Source organism: Ammospiza caudacuta, chromosome 4 (genome assembly GCF_027887145.1).
Source record: "Ammospiza caudacuta isolate bAmmCau1 chromosome 4, bAmmCau1.pri, whole genome shotgun sequence".
NCBI lineage: Eukaryota > Metazoa > Chordata > Aves > Passeriformes > Passerellidae > Ammospiza > Ammospiza caudacuta.
The window spans coordinates 1,076,967-1,091,018 of NC_080596.1; the positions used below are offsets into that span (position 1 = coordinate 1,076,967).

A 14,052-nucleotide genomic window follows, 5' to 3' on the forward strand; every position below is an offset into this window, starting at 1 on the left:
CTCTTGCTTGGATTCAATCTGAAAACCTCATGTAAATGAATGTGGAAAGGAAAAAAAGAAAAATAGAATCATAGAATAATTTAGATTCGAACTGACCTCAAGGATCATCGAGTCCAACAGTTGGACATTATTGCCAAGTCCATCACTAAACAATGTCCCTAAGTGCCACATCTACAGGTCTTTTAAATACCTCCAGGGACGGTGACTCAACCACTTCCCCGGGCAGCCTGTTCCAATGCTTGACAACATGTTTTTACAGCTGAAAATGGCGTAGCTTAGCTTGGTTGACAAATTCACTGCAAGGCTACAGATGTCCAGATTGGTTACTCTTAATAGGAAAAAAAAAAAAAGGAAAAAAATTAAATAAAAACAATTCAATGAAGATCAAGTTTATTTATTTTAGTTTATAATTATTAACTAGTTACATGAATTGACCCACAAAATAAAGAAGTCAGAGGGACTCTAAGTGGACATCTGAGGAGGTTCTCAGGACCTATCCAAGAAGGCCCATAAGAATTTGTTCTCTCTTTTGTCATTTTCAGTGGAAAATTTCTGTATGGGAATAAATAAGGCCAATGGTATTTCAGTAGATGCATATTTCTATATGTTAGGTTGTAACAGCTGTCACAAAGAAACTGTGAGATGAATACAACAGTGACAGCAACCACATTGAGTCATCAGCTGTCATCGGTTGCTCATTTACACATTCTTGATATAATCTTAATCACTGTTACAATTTTACTCTCTGGTAAATTCTTTACCACTGGACTTACATTTAGACAAATTTTATTTAAATTTATATGAACTCACACATTTAAGACTGCGATTTTGCTTTGCATTTTTAATCAACGATAGCCTACAAGACAGTAAGTTACAATGTCATGGACACATGGATATCACGGTTTAACCTCAACTGACAAGTAAGCACCACACAGCCACTTACTCAGTCCTCCTTAAAAGAGTGGGAGAGAGAATCCAAAGAGTGAAAGTGAGAGAACTCAAGAGTTGAGATAAAGACAATTTAACAGGGAAAGGAAAAACTGTGCACACAAGCGAAGCCATTCACCTCTCCCCATGGAAAGGCAGGTGTTCAGCCATCTCCAGGAAAGGAGATGGCTCCTTCACGCCTAATAGTGACCTGGGAGCACAAACACCATCACTCTAAACACCCCTTTTCCCTCCTTCTTCCTCAGCTTTATATACTGAGCCTGATGCCATATGGTCTGGAATATCCCTGTGGTCAGTTTGGAACAGCTGTTCTAGCTGCGTCGCTTCCCAGCTCCTCACCCTGCTTGCTCAGTGGGGGTGGTGGTGTGAAGGGCAGAAAAGGCCCTGCTGAGCAATAAGGAAAATATCTCCACATTGATCACAGTTTCCAGCACTAATCCAAAACACAGGCCCATACTAATTACTCTGAAGAAAATTAACTCTATCTCAGCCAAAGCCAGTGCAGCAGACTTCAATAAAAGAGTTTAAATCAACTTGACTGGAGAAAGAGAGAGACAAATTAAGACTTCTGCACTTGAAAAAAGAAAATTTTTCATGGGCTGTTTTGTTCAGTGAGCAGGATAGATACACCTCTGTGATCAAATGACTGTCCCTTTTTAAGTGTGTAAGATCATCTGTCATTTTCAAGAGACATGATAATACTCAGTGAGAAGAAAGCAGACACTGACCATGAGAATGGAACATCAGGGTGAGACTGGGACATGTTAAAGGACAGGTCCATAAATAAAAGCTCTAAGCAAAGTTTAACTGGATTAGTGTCTAATATGAGAGGGGTAGTTCCTCGCTTTGTCACTGTGGAAGGTGTGCTGGATTGAGATGACAGCACTCGTAAGAGAGCTCCTGAGCTATCCTGCGAGCCAGCACACCTCCATCCTCTAGGTGCAGCTTTTCCAATTAACATTTTAGATGCAGCCCTTGAACTAATATAACACTGTAATTCCTGTTCTTAGTTATTCCAGATGTTCTAAAGATTTTTATCACGTGTCTCTAAAGGAGCACAATGGTTTTATCATTTGTTTCATTTCACCTGCATAACTGTTTTTTTTCTGCTTTTGTGTCTATCTCATCACATGAAACTGACCCTGATCTCAATCAATAGACTTTACTTTTGTCAATATCAAACTACTACTGGAACATTTGAAACCTGTAATGAAATCCTATTGTCCTGCATTTAATCTGAACAGGATTTTCCAGGAAGCTGGATGTCACCAGCTGGTATTTGTTACAGGAGACAGGACAACAAAATCACTTTCAATTATGCCAGTCAAATACAAATCACCACAGCATGTCTGAGGCCCGACTGTATTTTGGTTGTGAAATGTAAGAGGAAACATTACTGTTTTCTTGCCAAGAATAACACAACAATCTTGGCAGATTAATCTCTTTTTTTTTCCTAGTAAAATTCAAGTGGTATTATTTTCACCTCACCTACATCATCTTACCAATTTGAATTTTTCTATTTTTGTTTTGTGAAGCACAGTATTGTGGCTAATTCAAAATGGGTGCCCTGTTTACCTCTACAAGCAGCTGCATTTAATTTGGCTGGAAATAATACAATATACAGTTTGTTTTACGCAAAATGTATTTTAAAAGTGCATCGGGATCTATCCAGTCAAGACGACTCTATGTTCCTCTGGAATATCGGTAGCATAATGTTACAATGAATCATCGAAGAGAAGAGAAGAGAAGAGAACAAAGTGACTGGAGGAGCTCATCCAACAAGTATGGAATAATATGCCAGAAGCAGCAGGGTATAAAACTCCAGAGCACTCACGAGGAGAAGAACGATACTCTCAGTTTTGTGCAAAGATCCTTCCATCAGTGTCAGAACACAAAGTTTACCATTTTGGTGAATTTCTACAGCAGAAAAAGAATAAAACATTTCCTGGACACCAACCACAATCCTGTGATGTTCAGGTTTTAATACTTTAACCTGCCCACATCAGTTAAGCCTTATCTAGGAGGTTTCTACCTTTCCCTTTCTCCCCTAACTCCCTCTTAATTTACACAGTGCTATTGTTTGTCAATATTTCCCCTTCTTGGGTATCTTATTTTGGTTCTTTACACATAACTGTGTTTTAAACTTAACTGGGGAAAGTTTCATATCAGAAATATTTATGTAAAAAACTCCAAGAACCAGCAAAACCCAACCCAAATAAAGAGATGTCTGCAGGCATAAAAGAAATGCATTTGCATGGAAGACAGTATTCTAACTAGATGACAAAGCTCGTGTGGTACATAAATAAATCTTCTATGAGTTAGCACAGCTGGCAGAGAAGCAAGAGCCTATTTATGTTCAGCCAGTAGTTTGCAAATACCTAGAGCTGAAATTCCACAGACGTCATCTGAAAACAAACAGGATTTCATCCTCTCTATAAAAGTTTGTATCCACCAGGTACACAAAAAAAGATCCATGCATTGGAAAATCTAAACCTCTTGCTCAAATGAGGCCAACCTGCAGAGTCTGGGGGCAGGGATGTTTCTGGTCCCAGTGAGGATGCTGCCTGCCCCTAGCTCTGTGGCTGTCAGGGGCTGTGGAACACAGAATGACACTACAAGAACATCTGCACAAATTTGCTGGCTGTTGCCATGCTTGTGTTACAGACCCATACAGTCCATTGCCCATCCCAGCAGCTGAGCCTGGAGGAGTTCAGGGGCTTGACTCCAAATAGATTTATTTCGCCTCATAACTTGGGTTCCAATGCTAGTCTATGCAGTAAATCCTGAAAAGTAGCTACCACCATTTTGATGCAGTTATTGTCCAAGAATATCTAGTTCTCCATCTTCTTTGTGATCTTTTTTGATAGCTAAACTGTGGGATCCCATGTCCTGGCAGACAGGGAGGAATTTAATTTAAGGTTAGGATTCACCACCCTGCTGGGTTAGCATCCAATTGGAATTTCAGTGGGATTGCCCTCCCCTTCAAAAAGGCCTAATGTGCTAATGCTCTGTGGCTAATCCTAAAATGCTGTGTAAAATACCTGCAAGAAAAAGAAATTCTGTGGATATATTTTGAAACTTAGTTCATCTCTGCAAATCCTATGGAACAGTGAGATTTTATTGATATATTTCTTACAGCTTTTATAGGATCACAAATAGAAAAAAAAAAAAACACTCAAAAAGTAAATAGAAAACCAAAGAAAATAAACAGTAAATTGAGATACACCTAGAAGAAAATGCTAAGAATATTCTGCAGTCCAATTTCATAGGTAACTTGCTAAAAGTAAATGGCTTAGCTGAAATTGTTAAAACGGAACCAAGAATCAGAAATACAAAAAGCAACTAAAATAATCCAGTAGAACAATTCAGCAGTTATAGGATCTGGATGTTTGCTTTCTAAACATGCCTTACCTAAAACAAACAGGTGACATTAGTTATTATTTACTGCAGTTTTGTGCAGATTTACAGGTTTGGAATGAATGAATAATTATGTGATGTTTCCAGGTTAAAAAGTGGAATCAGTGTTGACATCTGCATGCCTATTAATATTTCTTTATGTGCAATTGCCTGTACATTTAACACTGACTGCTTTCGGCAAGCAGCAATATTTTAAGACACCTTCAGACAAAAAATATTCAGTCTTTTTATCTACATTTAATTGTCAGAACCTGTTTATGAAGCTACACGTTTACGGCTTTCTTTAATTTTGCTCTGCATCACCAAACAATATTACTAACTGTTTTATATGTGTATGCTTTTCAATTTATGTGGGATGTGGCAGCAACCAATATGCATAAGGTTCCCCAATCTTGAGTGACAGGTAAGATATAAAATTGATGCCATGATCCATACTATTATGTGTGGTACAATAATGATTATTTAGCGATGGGGAGGTGCAACAAAGGTTTTGACAGGTCTCTGATTTATTAAAGCAGACATGATTCTCATGCCAGGTTACAGCTCTCTAAGCAGATACTGAGATTGGTCAAGTATTACGTAGCTGGCTGAAACTGTGTGTTGAAACTCACTGCTAAAAAATAGAGAGGTGAAATCCCAAGGGAAGTTAAAATGCTCACTTTAAAGATTATGTTTTAAGGGTAAACATAAGCTCAAACAGCTTGAAAGGAAACCCATGGCATGATTTGGGCTGTGCCTGAATTTGTCTGGGAGCTCTGTTCTCTTCCTAATTCCAGTCCCCGTTTCCCTTCTGCTGTTGCTGGGGAAAATGATGGGAAAATCTGTCAACCTTTTAGGCAGTATCTGCACAAGGGGAAATTCTCCCTTGATTAACAAAGGTCTCTTGCACTCATTTATAGAATCAGAGCTGGGCTTTTTGGGCTCATGCCTTTGTGAACTGCATCTCTGGCATGCTCCTTTAAACAGCAGAAGGATTTAGTAAAAACCATTGTGGAAACTACTTAGTAGTGAAAAGTACTCCTTTTGGCAGTGGGGATAATATTTCCAGATATTCTTGAGTGCGTTACTCATTATATATTTGAACTAGAACAAAGTTTTTGATAAAAAACTCATAAAGCATAGATTATAGTCTTTGAATAATGTAACATTTGGAGGATAAAGCAAAGACAGTTGAAATATCCAGACCACTCCTGTGGATGCTTGTCTAATATTATTTTGGCTAACAGCTCCATTTAGGGCTGACACACTGAATATTAATCTGTCCTTGATTTTTTTTTTTCTGGAAAGGATGAGCAAAAGAGTATATTTTTAGATTTTAAATTACACACAATATGATAGGTCAAGGACAAAATTCTCTTTCTTGCCTAGTTATTGAAAGAGCCCAAAAGAACAAAACATACAGATGCTCTTGTGCTCTTGTTAGCCTTGATGCAATGGAAAGAATACTGTACTGGAAAGAAGCTGTGAATCTGAAAATTCAAAGTTTCTGTTAGTGATAACTATATGTCACAAATTTACCTAAGCATCATGTTTTGGACTGTCACAACACAGAGAGAACTACCCAATGGAAGGATACGACCCACCACTAGATCTTTTCCCACATGTTATAAAGTAATCAGTCTGTGCATGGGCAGAGATATCAGATTTATAACTAGAAATGTTTTTTTCAGTAATATTTCATAAATTATTTATTGAAATCAAGTTAAAATAAATAGTACAGGCAGGCTGCAGGCTGTGGCTTCCTGATGGTTGTAGGCATTCACAGTGCCACCATGAAAGTTGGTTCAGCACAGAACCGTGCAAGATGCCAGTAGCACAAATAGAAATTACTCTATTTTTCTCCTACAGGTAGTGCATGAGAGAGCACATTCTCTAATGAGATACTATGTGCTATAACAGAAGAAAACAGAGACTGAGGTTTGAATTTCTTATTTCCAGTTCTGTGTGATTTTTTGCAGGGAATATCATAAATGAAGCAGTTTCATTCAGGCAGTCCAAAAATCTGGATGGGGCAATTCTGAGAGGACATAAAGCTATACTTGGGCAAGATATTAATCTTACAATTTAGTCAATACAGTTTTTGCCCCCACAACTAATTCCATTACTGAATTGTGTACCACTGATGTCCTGTTAATGCAAATTCTTCTTTCTGTCTAGCCAGCTGGCAGGCAAGCAGAACAGGCAGCCTCCTTTTTCTGCTGCAGTTAGTACAGCAAGCCTGATCCTGCGGTGCTGAAACCGAGAATATCTCCCACTCAAAGCAAGAAATTCATTCTTTTATTCATACCACATTTTCATTATTAAGAGAAAACTATGATTCATAAAGTATTACCCTATGGCAATATGCAGACTTTAATATTAATGCCATTTTATTATAAAAAAAAAAACCCTCTAAACCAGAAAAGATTAAACTCAAGCACGAATAAATACCAGTATCTTCCTGGAAGCTACATCTGTGCCCTTCATCTCCCATCTTTTGACATCCAGGGAACATCTCCAGAAAGTTACAGAACATTTTCTCTTGAGCAAAAAGCCCCCTCATGGATATGAATGTGTTCAGTAGTCTTTGAGAAATGTCTAGAGGTCTTGTAATTTCTCACTCTCAGAGCTCCAAGCTGGCTGTATTCCACAAACAGATTTTACACAATAATCAGACAGACGCTCAAATAATTGTTACTCAGTCCCTTTGCCTCAGAAAACATCCCTTCCATGAGATTCTGCCAGTTCTGCTGAGTGATAAGAAAATGTGCATTCAAATTGGTCCTGCTAACAAAAACTACGACTGACAACACTGTGCAATTTGAGGACCACAAGCCTTGGGTTATTCCTAGGTTCTTTTGAATCAGGGTGAAATGTGCTTCTGTGCCGAGACATCCAACCCTGTAATTTTAAGCTTCCATTTTATTCTTGGCAATCTTATCTCTGAAAGGCAGGATAACTGCAGTAATTGCACATCTCATTTCAGAAAAATAAAGAAACATTCATTTTCCATTTTAATAGTTTACTGGAAACTGGTTCACAAGGAATGAAGGGACTGATAATGAATGAAAATGAAAACCAGCAAGACCCAATTACTCACCCGTGCAAGGCTGGTTCCAGAAGGGACTTTATACGGGACGTACTTTCTGTAGATGTGCCCAACTCGAGAGCATGGAACATCATACATGCCACCTCCACACATCCACACCTGGAAAGCAGACAGAAAGCAAGTGAATGAAAGAATGATTCCTGGAAACAAATGAGGCAAAAAAGTACATTTTAACTAATGTGGATGTAAAAAACCCACATCATTCTGTGCTGACCCCTCCCACAGTCATGGTGGTCTTCTTGGCATGCTGGTAACTGGGATATGGTAACGTGGCAGACTGTCCCACCCAGAACCTCACTGTGCAAAAGCAGAGCATGTTCAAAAGAAAATTATAAAATATATAGAAATATAGAAATAAAAATAGAAATAGAAATGGAAATAGAAATAGAAATGGAAATAGAAATGGAATAGTTTGGGTTGGAAGGGAGTTTAAGTTTGGCCACTTTCATTGTGCTTGCCTGTTTGTGTTATAGTGGGTAAATCTGCCTGGTCCAGGAATCCAGCCCCTGACTGACTTGCTATTCATACTGTGAACGGTGAAAATAGGGGTTGGAGTGAAGGCTTGAATGACAAAGTGATTTAGGTAGCTGCTTCTTACAGATCATTTTTGTATCAGCCCTTACAGCCCCTTAGCAATTAGCCATAGCATCCAACTGAGACCTGATAATGAAATGTTTGAAGATCTAATCTCATTACAGAGCAAACCTAAATACACTAATGTAAATGTCTAAGGAAGGCTTGAAAGTGGCGAAAGTGGGGCTTTGTCCTTAAACTGCATGGACACTGATGTGCAGTCAGATAGAGTTGAGAGCTACTCAGGAAGCTGCTGTTTACTCCCTGCCATCTCAGAATTCACTAAGCCATAGGAGCTCTGGGTAGGTGCCTCTGGACATACCATTTACTCTCTTAGTAAGCACAGTCCTTCTAAGGAGGAAGTTTGCTGGTAGATTGGGAATGGAGACTCATATGAATGCTCTGCCTCCAAGCCAAAATAGCTTATTGCCACCCAAAGCAATCTTGCAAAAAGTCATGCCATGCGGACACGAGGATAATTTTCTTAAAAATTTTGTAAAATCTGCCTCTTAAATTAACCTTGAAATCCTCACCTGTTTCATCTCATGACAGTAAATTCACAGGAAAACACGCATAAACATAGTAAATTATCACAAAAGCAAGAGTATTAAAATAATGCTGTTTATTTTTCTAGCAATATTTCCTTTGTATGTTACATAATTTGTATTTTTTTAAGTGGAAATTTGCTCTCTGTGGCTGTCTTCAAACAACCCAGTGCCCAATGAAAGTGCAGATGTATGTTTACTATTTGTTCTTGTTTTTCTAAAGGAGGTGTCATTTCAAAGGCTAGACAAATTATTGCTGTGATTAATCAAGGCTTCTTAGCCTTTGAAGAATGGACAGCATAGCAGTGTGACTCAAAGGTCAGCCCCAGCAAAAATTTAAAAGACAAGAAAAGAAAGCAGAAATTACAGATATATGTACATACATGTATATATATATATATATATATATATTTAGGCCAGTATTACTTTAACTGAGGCAATGAGAGCTGCAATAGACATATATTGCATTTCACCTAAAGCAGCAGGGTAACAGTATAAAATAAAAAAAAAAAAGAAGAAACCCCAGTCAGATATGCTGAGGCAATAACAAGTGGGAGGAAATAACACTGTGTTAGGCTTATATTTGATAGATATAAAACCTGAAAATGCTGTGCTGCACCTGAGGTATGCTGTGCAGGGTAATTGAAATGAATCTTGGGCTGCCTTGAAGGATATTTAGCAGCTGTTCCTGTTTATCTTTCAGGTTCAGAATGGTAATAGAAGCATTTTTTATACTTTCCTGAGAAGATCAATTCTGGCAATTTTGTCTTTAAAATGTGCATTTTTCTGTCACATGCACTAAATACAAGAAATTGGAGAATGACTTCTGTGTTAGTATTACAGACCTCCAGCATACCATGAAAGAAACTCAGGTAGTGAGGGACATTTGGCAAAATTATATCAGAAGCAATGAAACTCTCAGGATCGTTAACGTCTCCTTCTTACAAAAGCAATGAATCTGGTCTGCAGCTGAGGTATAAAAAACAAAGATGAAACCAGAATAATGCAATTCCAGCTTGGAAAGATCAAAAGAGTAGTTTATGTGTCAACTAGAGACTATCTCACAATTTATCTTTATATGGCTCCTTCCAACAGAATGTTGCAAAACATTTTATAGGGATGGTTGAAAGCAAAAAGCAGGCATTAACACAAGCTTTAAAAGAAATTAAGCTGTGGTTATGTGGCTTTGTTCTTAACTGGAGTTTAGATGCCACAGATGTATTTTTTGGCTCTGTTCTACAGCTCCTGTGGGATTTTGGGTGAATCACTCTCCTTTCACATTAATTCTTTGTCTTTTAAATTGAATTCTGGCTTCTCTTGTAATTCCCCCACCTTATCTCTGTGGTTTATGAGTGATCCAGCCTGGAAACTACCTGGAAAATGTAAATACTGTGCATGCAAGACTGAGATTCCAATCCATATGCTATACTGTAGTCATAATTACTGTAGTAAGAGACTCATGATTTTTGAGCAGTGGAGGATGTGTCGCTGGGGATAAGGAACATAAACATACAGCAAATTATTCAAAGGATTTAGAGGGTACTGAATGGACTTTGGATTAGGCTTCAAAACTTACTGAGAAATATACTGCTGCTGAGAGTCAGTAACAAGACAGAAAACAGTGAGGTACATTGAAATGAAGGGAGAATACAAACTGTAAACTGGTGGAAGAGGAATATAAAGTATTGCATGCAAAAGCAACAACTTGGTGCTCTTCATATTGTGCAAGAGGGATGGACTGCAAACAGGAGAAATATATTACAACAGTGGGGCTGAAAAAGTTGTAGAAAATAAGAATATAAAAATTTTATGGGATTTTTTCACTCTTCTTGAAATATAAGCCAAAAGAACAGATTTGGCAGTTGTAGAAAAGGAGAAAGAACAATATTTTCCTGTGAACTTTTACACACAGTGAGAATGTTCCTCTAAATGAAAGAAAAATTGAAAAATAGGATCACTGACAGCAAATCTACAGTCAATGGGTCTGAAAATTGCAAAACCATTTACTGGAGGTGAAGTGGGATTTTCCTGTCAGGAAATATTAAAACTGTACCATGTAAACTGGGAACTGATGACTGTGGGTATTTCAATAATACTCACCAGCACCTCTAAAATTCTGAGAAAACCGGCAATATTCCACATTTGTCAGTCCTTCATATAGATTACAACTGCACTAATAAGTGGTAATGCTCCTCCACTCCCTATCTGCTGCCGAGATTGACAGCTGTGGAGGGAATTAATAGTGATTATGACGATAATGAAAGTGATTAATGAACTTGGAGGTGTGTTTTGGAAAACAGGGATAAAGAGAATTAAAAAAAATGTATTGGCATGGATAAGGATAAAACAACTGTAGATACAGATGACTATCTTCAAGAGAAGAGGGAACCAGCATTAGCATTTTTGTTTTGGTATGATTTACGATGGCTAAGGAATGTCTAGTGCAAAGGATTGCACTGGGTTTTCACGTCCAGGTTTTGGTAGTAGGGTGGCAATAGAGGTGACTTCTGAGAGAAGCTGCCAGAAGCTTCCCTCAGGTTCAACAGGGCCAATGCCAGCTGGCTCCAGGACAGACATGCCCTGGGGTCCAAGGCCACCAGCGATGGCGGCAGTGCCTCTGGCATAACAGATTCAAGAATAGGGAAAAGTTACTGTGCAACTTTAGCCAGAGAGAGCAGTGACAACCCCTGAGAGCATCAGCTCTGCAGGCATCAAAGTCAGGGAAGAAGGAGGGGGAGGAGGTGCCCCAGGTGCTGGAGCAGAGATTCCCTTGTAGCCGGTGGTGAACACCATGGTGAGACAGTTGTGCCCCTGCAGCCCCTGAAAGGTTCATGGTGGAGTAGAGATCACAGAGGACCTGCTGCCCCTGGGGGACCTCATGCTGGAGCAGGTTAAGATTGTGAGGACTCCTCTCCCTGAGGAGGAAGGAGCAGCAGAGACAACACATGATGAACTGACTGTAGTCCCCATTTCCTGTTCCCCTGAGAGAGAGGAGGAGGAGAAAATTGGGAGGGAAGTTGAGAAGAAGGGAAGGGTGGGGGAAAGTATTTTAAAATTTGCATTTATTTCTTATTGCTCTACTCTGATTTGATCAGTAATAAAATGTTTTTTCCCCAGTTCAGGTCACCTTTGCCCATGATGGTAAGTGGTGAGTGATCTCTCCCTCTCCTTATCTTGATCCAGGAGACTTTTGTTATATTCCCTTTCCCTTAGTCACGTGAGGAGGGGGGGTTAGAGCAGCTTTGCTGGGCACCTGGAAACAGCCAAGGTCAACCACAAGGGTCTTCAGGAAACACGGGACATTAGTATGTTTTGCTACTCTGTATAGTGGTGATTACTACCTAAACTGTAGTAAATAGATTTAAATCTAATAGTTTTAAATCTAGGATTTCCCAAATAGTGGCTTTCCTCGTTCTTGTGAAGAGATGCTATTAATCAGGTAAGCTCCAGTGCTTTGCAGCTTTCACAAGTCTAGCACACACCGAAGAGTACTGTCAGCAAGATGTCATACATCTTTTTAATTAAAAAAAAAATGGACCCTGATGTTGCCAAAAATTAAAATCCTGAATACTTTCTTATGTAAAATTTAATCTAAGAAACTATTAAATGAATATGTCATATTTTGAGACATTTTGTGGCTGTGTCACCATCCACAGTACTCCAAATAATTATTTGCCAAGCAAATTAATGTAAGATGTGGCATCAACACACAGCACCTGTCTGACAACGCTTCCACAGGCCATAGATGTGGATGCTCTAAGAAAGAGTAAATTGTCATCTCTAGATTCACTCAAGTGAAGCCAAGGCAGCTGGACCAGTCTGGTTATTCAGCTTTTTCACTGACTTTCACTGACTTTGGAACAATTTGGAAGTCCACTATCTTACCAAGTTTTCTCAACAGATCTGGTAAATTGAACTGTCTGGCCAACTTGTCCTCATTTAATAAGTTTTAAGATAACTCAATCTATAGCTACAGCAGAATCTGCTGAAGCAGAAACCTTTCCCAAGCTGATTGTGGTGATTCTGACATAAAAAATCTCAATTCTTTCTCTTTTTCTCTTCCACCTCTGTGATTTTTTCCAATTTTGTGTTATTCCAAACCAAACAACATTTTTTTTTTTTTATTTTACATCTCTTAAATTCTTCCAATAAGAATTTACTCCTACTTGGCAGTAATTTCTAAAGACTATTTTTTTCTTCTTTTAACGCTAGTAAGAAAGGACAAGGACCCTAAGGTTATTATATACGAATGAGACAGATCCAGAGATATGACTGAAATGAGACCCAGTGTGCCACAGCTGCCTCCAAAAAAAAAAAATCTATCACTTGAACAAAACACACTGGGATGGTCTGGTATCTCAATTTCCAGTTGTGTTACCATGGTTTCTATACTAAGTCTGGAGAGAACAACAAGTATATTCTTTGCGATGATGAATAAAAGGAATATTTGAAATAGGATAATAAAATCATGGGTGACCTGTCAGAGTCCATTGTGACAGCTACAAGTAACTACTTATATTTGCCTCTGAAACAATCTAAATGGACAGAAGGTAAATCAATATATTCTAAACATACAGTCTAGCTATTGAGTTTCCCCTGCCTTCCTGTTTTATTTTCCTGAAGTATAAAAATTATTTGGAGAAACACAAGAGTAAGCCAGTTAATGCAAAACATTTTGCAGTTCTTGGAACTCTTGTAAAGAGAGGCTGGAAAACCAGTGCTGGGTGACACTGTACGTTTCAGTCAACAGAATGGCCTCAGCATTGTTTTAATTGCAGCTGAAACTCAGCTGCAAGATATCTGATATTAGTCATGGCTGACATGTTATATTTATTTAAAGAGCTTTACACTGACAGAGTTTGGAAGTAGGCTGGAAAGATCCTGGAGGTAAATTTGAATTGCAATTTCAGTTTCAAGCTCTATCCGAACACATTTGACTCAAATAATCTAAGTCAGGAAACTCTATCAAGCCCTTGCAAAACTTTGCATGTAGAGACCATGAGGTAAAATTTTTATGTCTTTGGGTATACTGGAAAATAAACTCAAAATTAGACATGTTAGTCCTCAGTAAACTAATAAAAATACTTTTCTTACATGTAGAAAGTAACAAGACTTTCAGCTCTACGTGTAAATGCCAAGTAACTGATTTCAATACACATGTCCACATAGAGGATATGAAGGTATACTGTAACATGGCTGGTTGTACATAACCTGAGCACTTGAATGACCATTACAATAATTTAAATGCAATTTAAAAAAGTTTCCTTTGGAACAGCTGGCCTGCAGATAACAGCTCATGGCAGCTGAGCTGCTCTAGTGATCCACTACTATTGAAAGAAGGCTTTCTTCCTGTGACTTTCTCTATTTCTACCCTTTTTCTTGAGCTGACTACAGGGGACCGTATCCCCAGAGATGATTAAACTTGTTGATCTGGACAGAAAAACTATTCAATTTTCTTTTCTGCTGGATTAATTCTCTGTT

The 14,052-nt window shown here is 38.4% G+C and overlaps 1 protein-coding gene across 1 annotated transcript in view; it reads right to left on the minus strand.

The window, feature by feature from the left end:
• GALNTL6 (polypeptide N-acetylgalactosaminyltransferase like 6) overlaps positions 1 to 14,052 on the minus strand; it is a 418,612-nt gene that overhangs the window by 23,355 nt on the left and 381,205 nt on the right. The window contains exon 8 of the mRNA XM_058803958.1: positions 7,445 to 7,552. Within this exon, the coding sequence (XP_058659941.1) occupies positions 7,445 to 7,552 (108 nt within the window). The remainder of the gene's footprint in view (positions 1 to 7,444; positions 7,553 to 14,052) is intronic.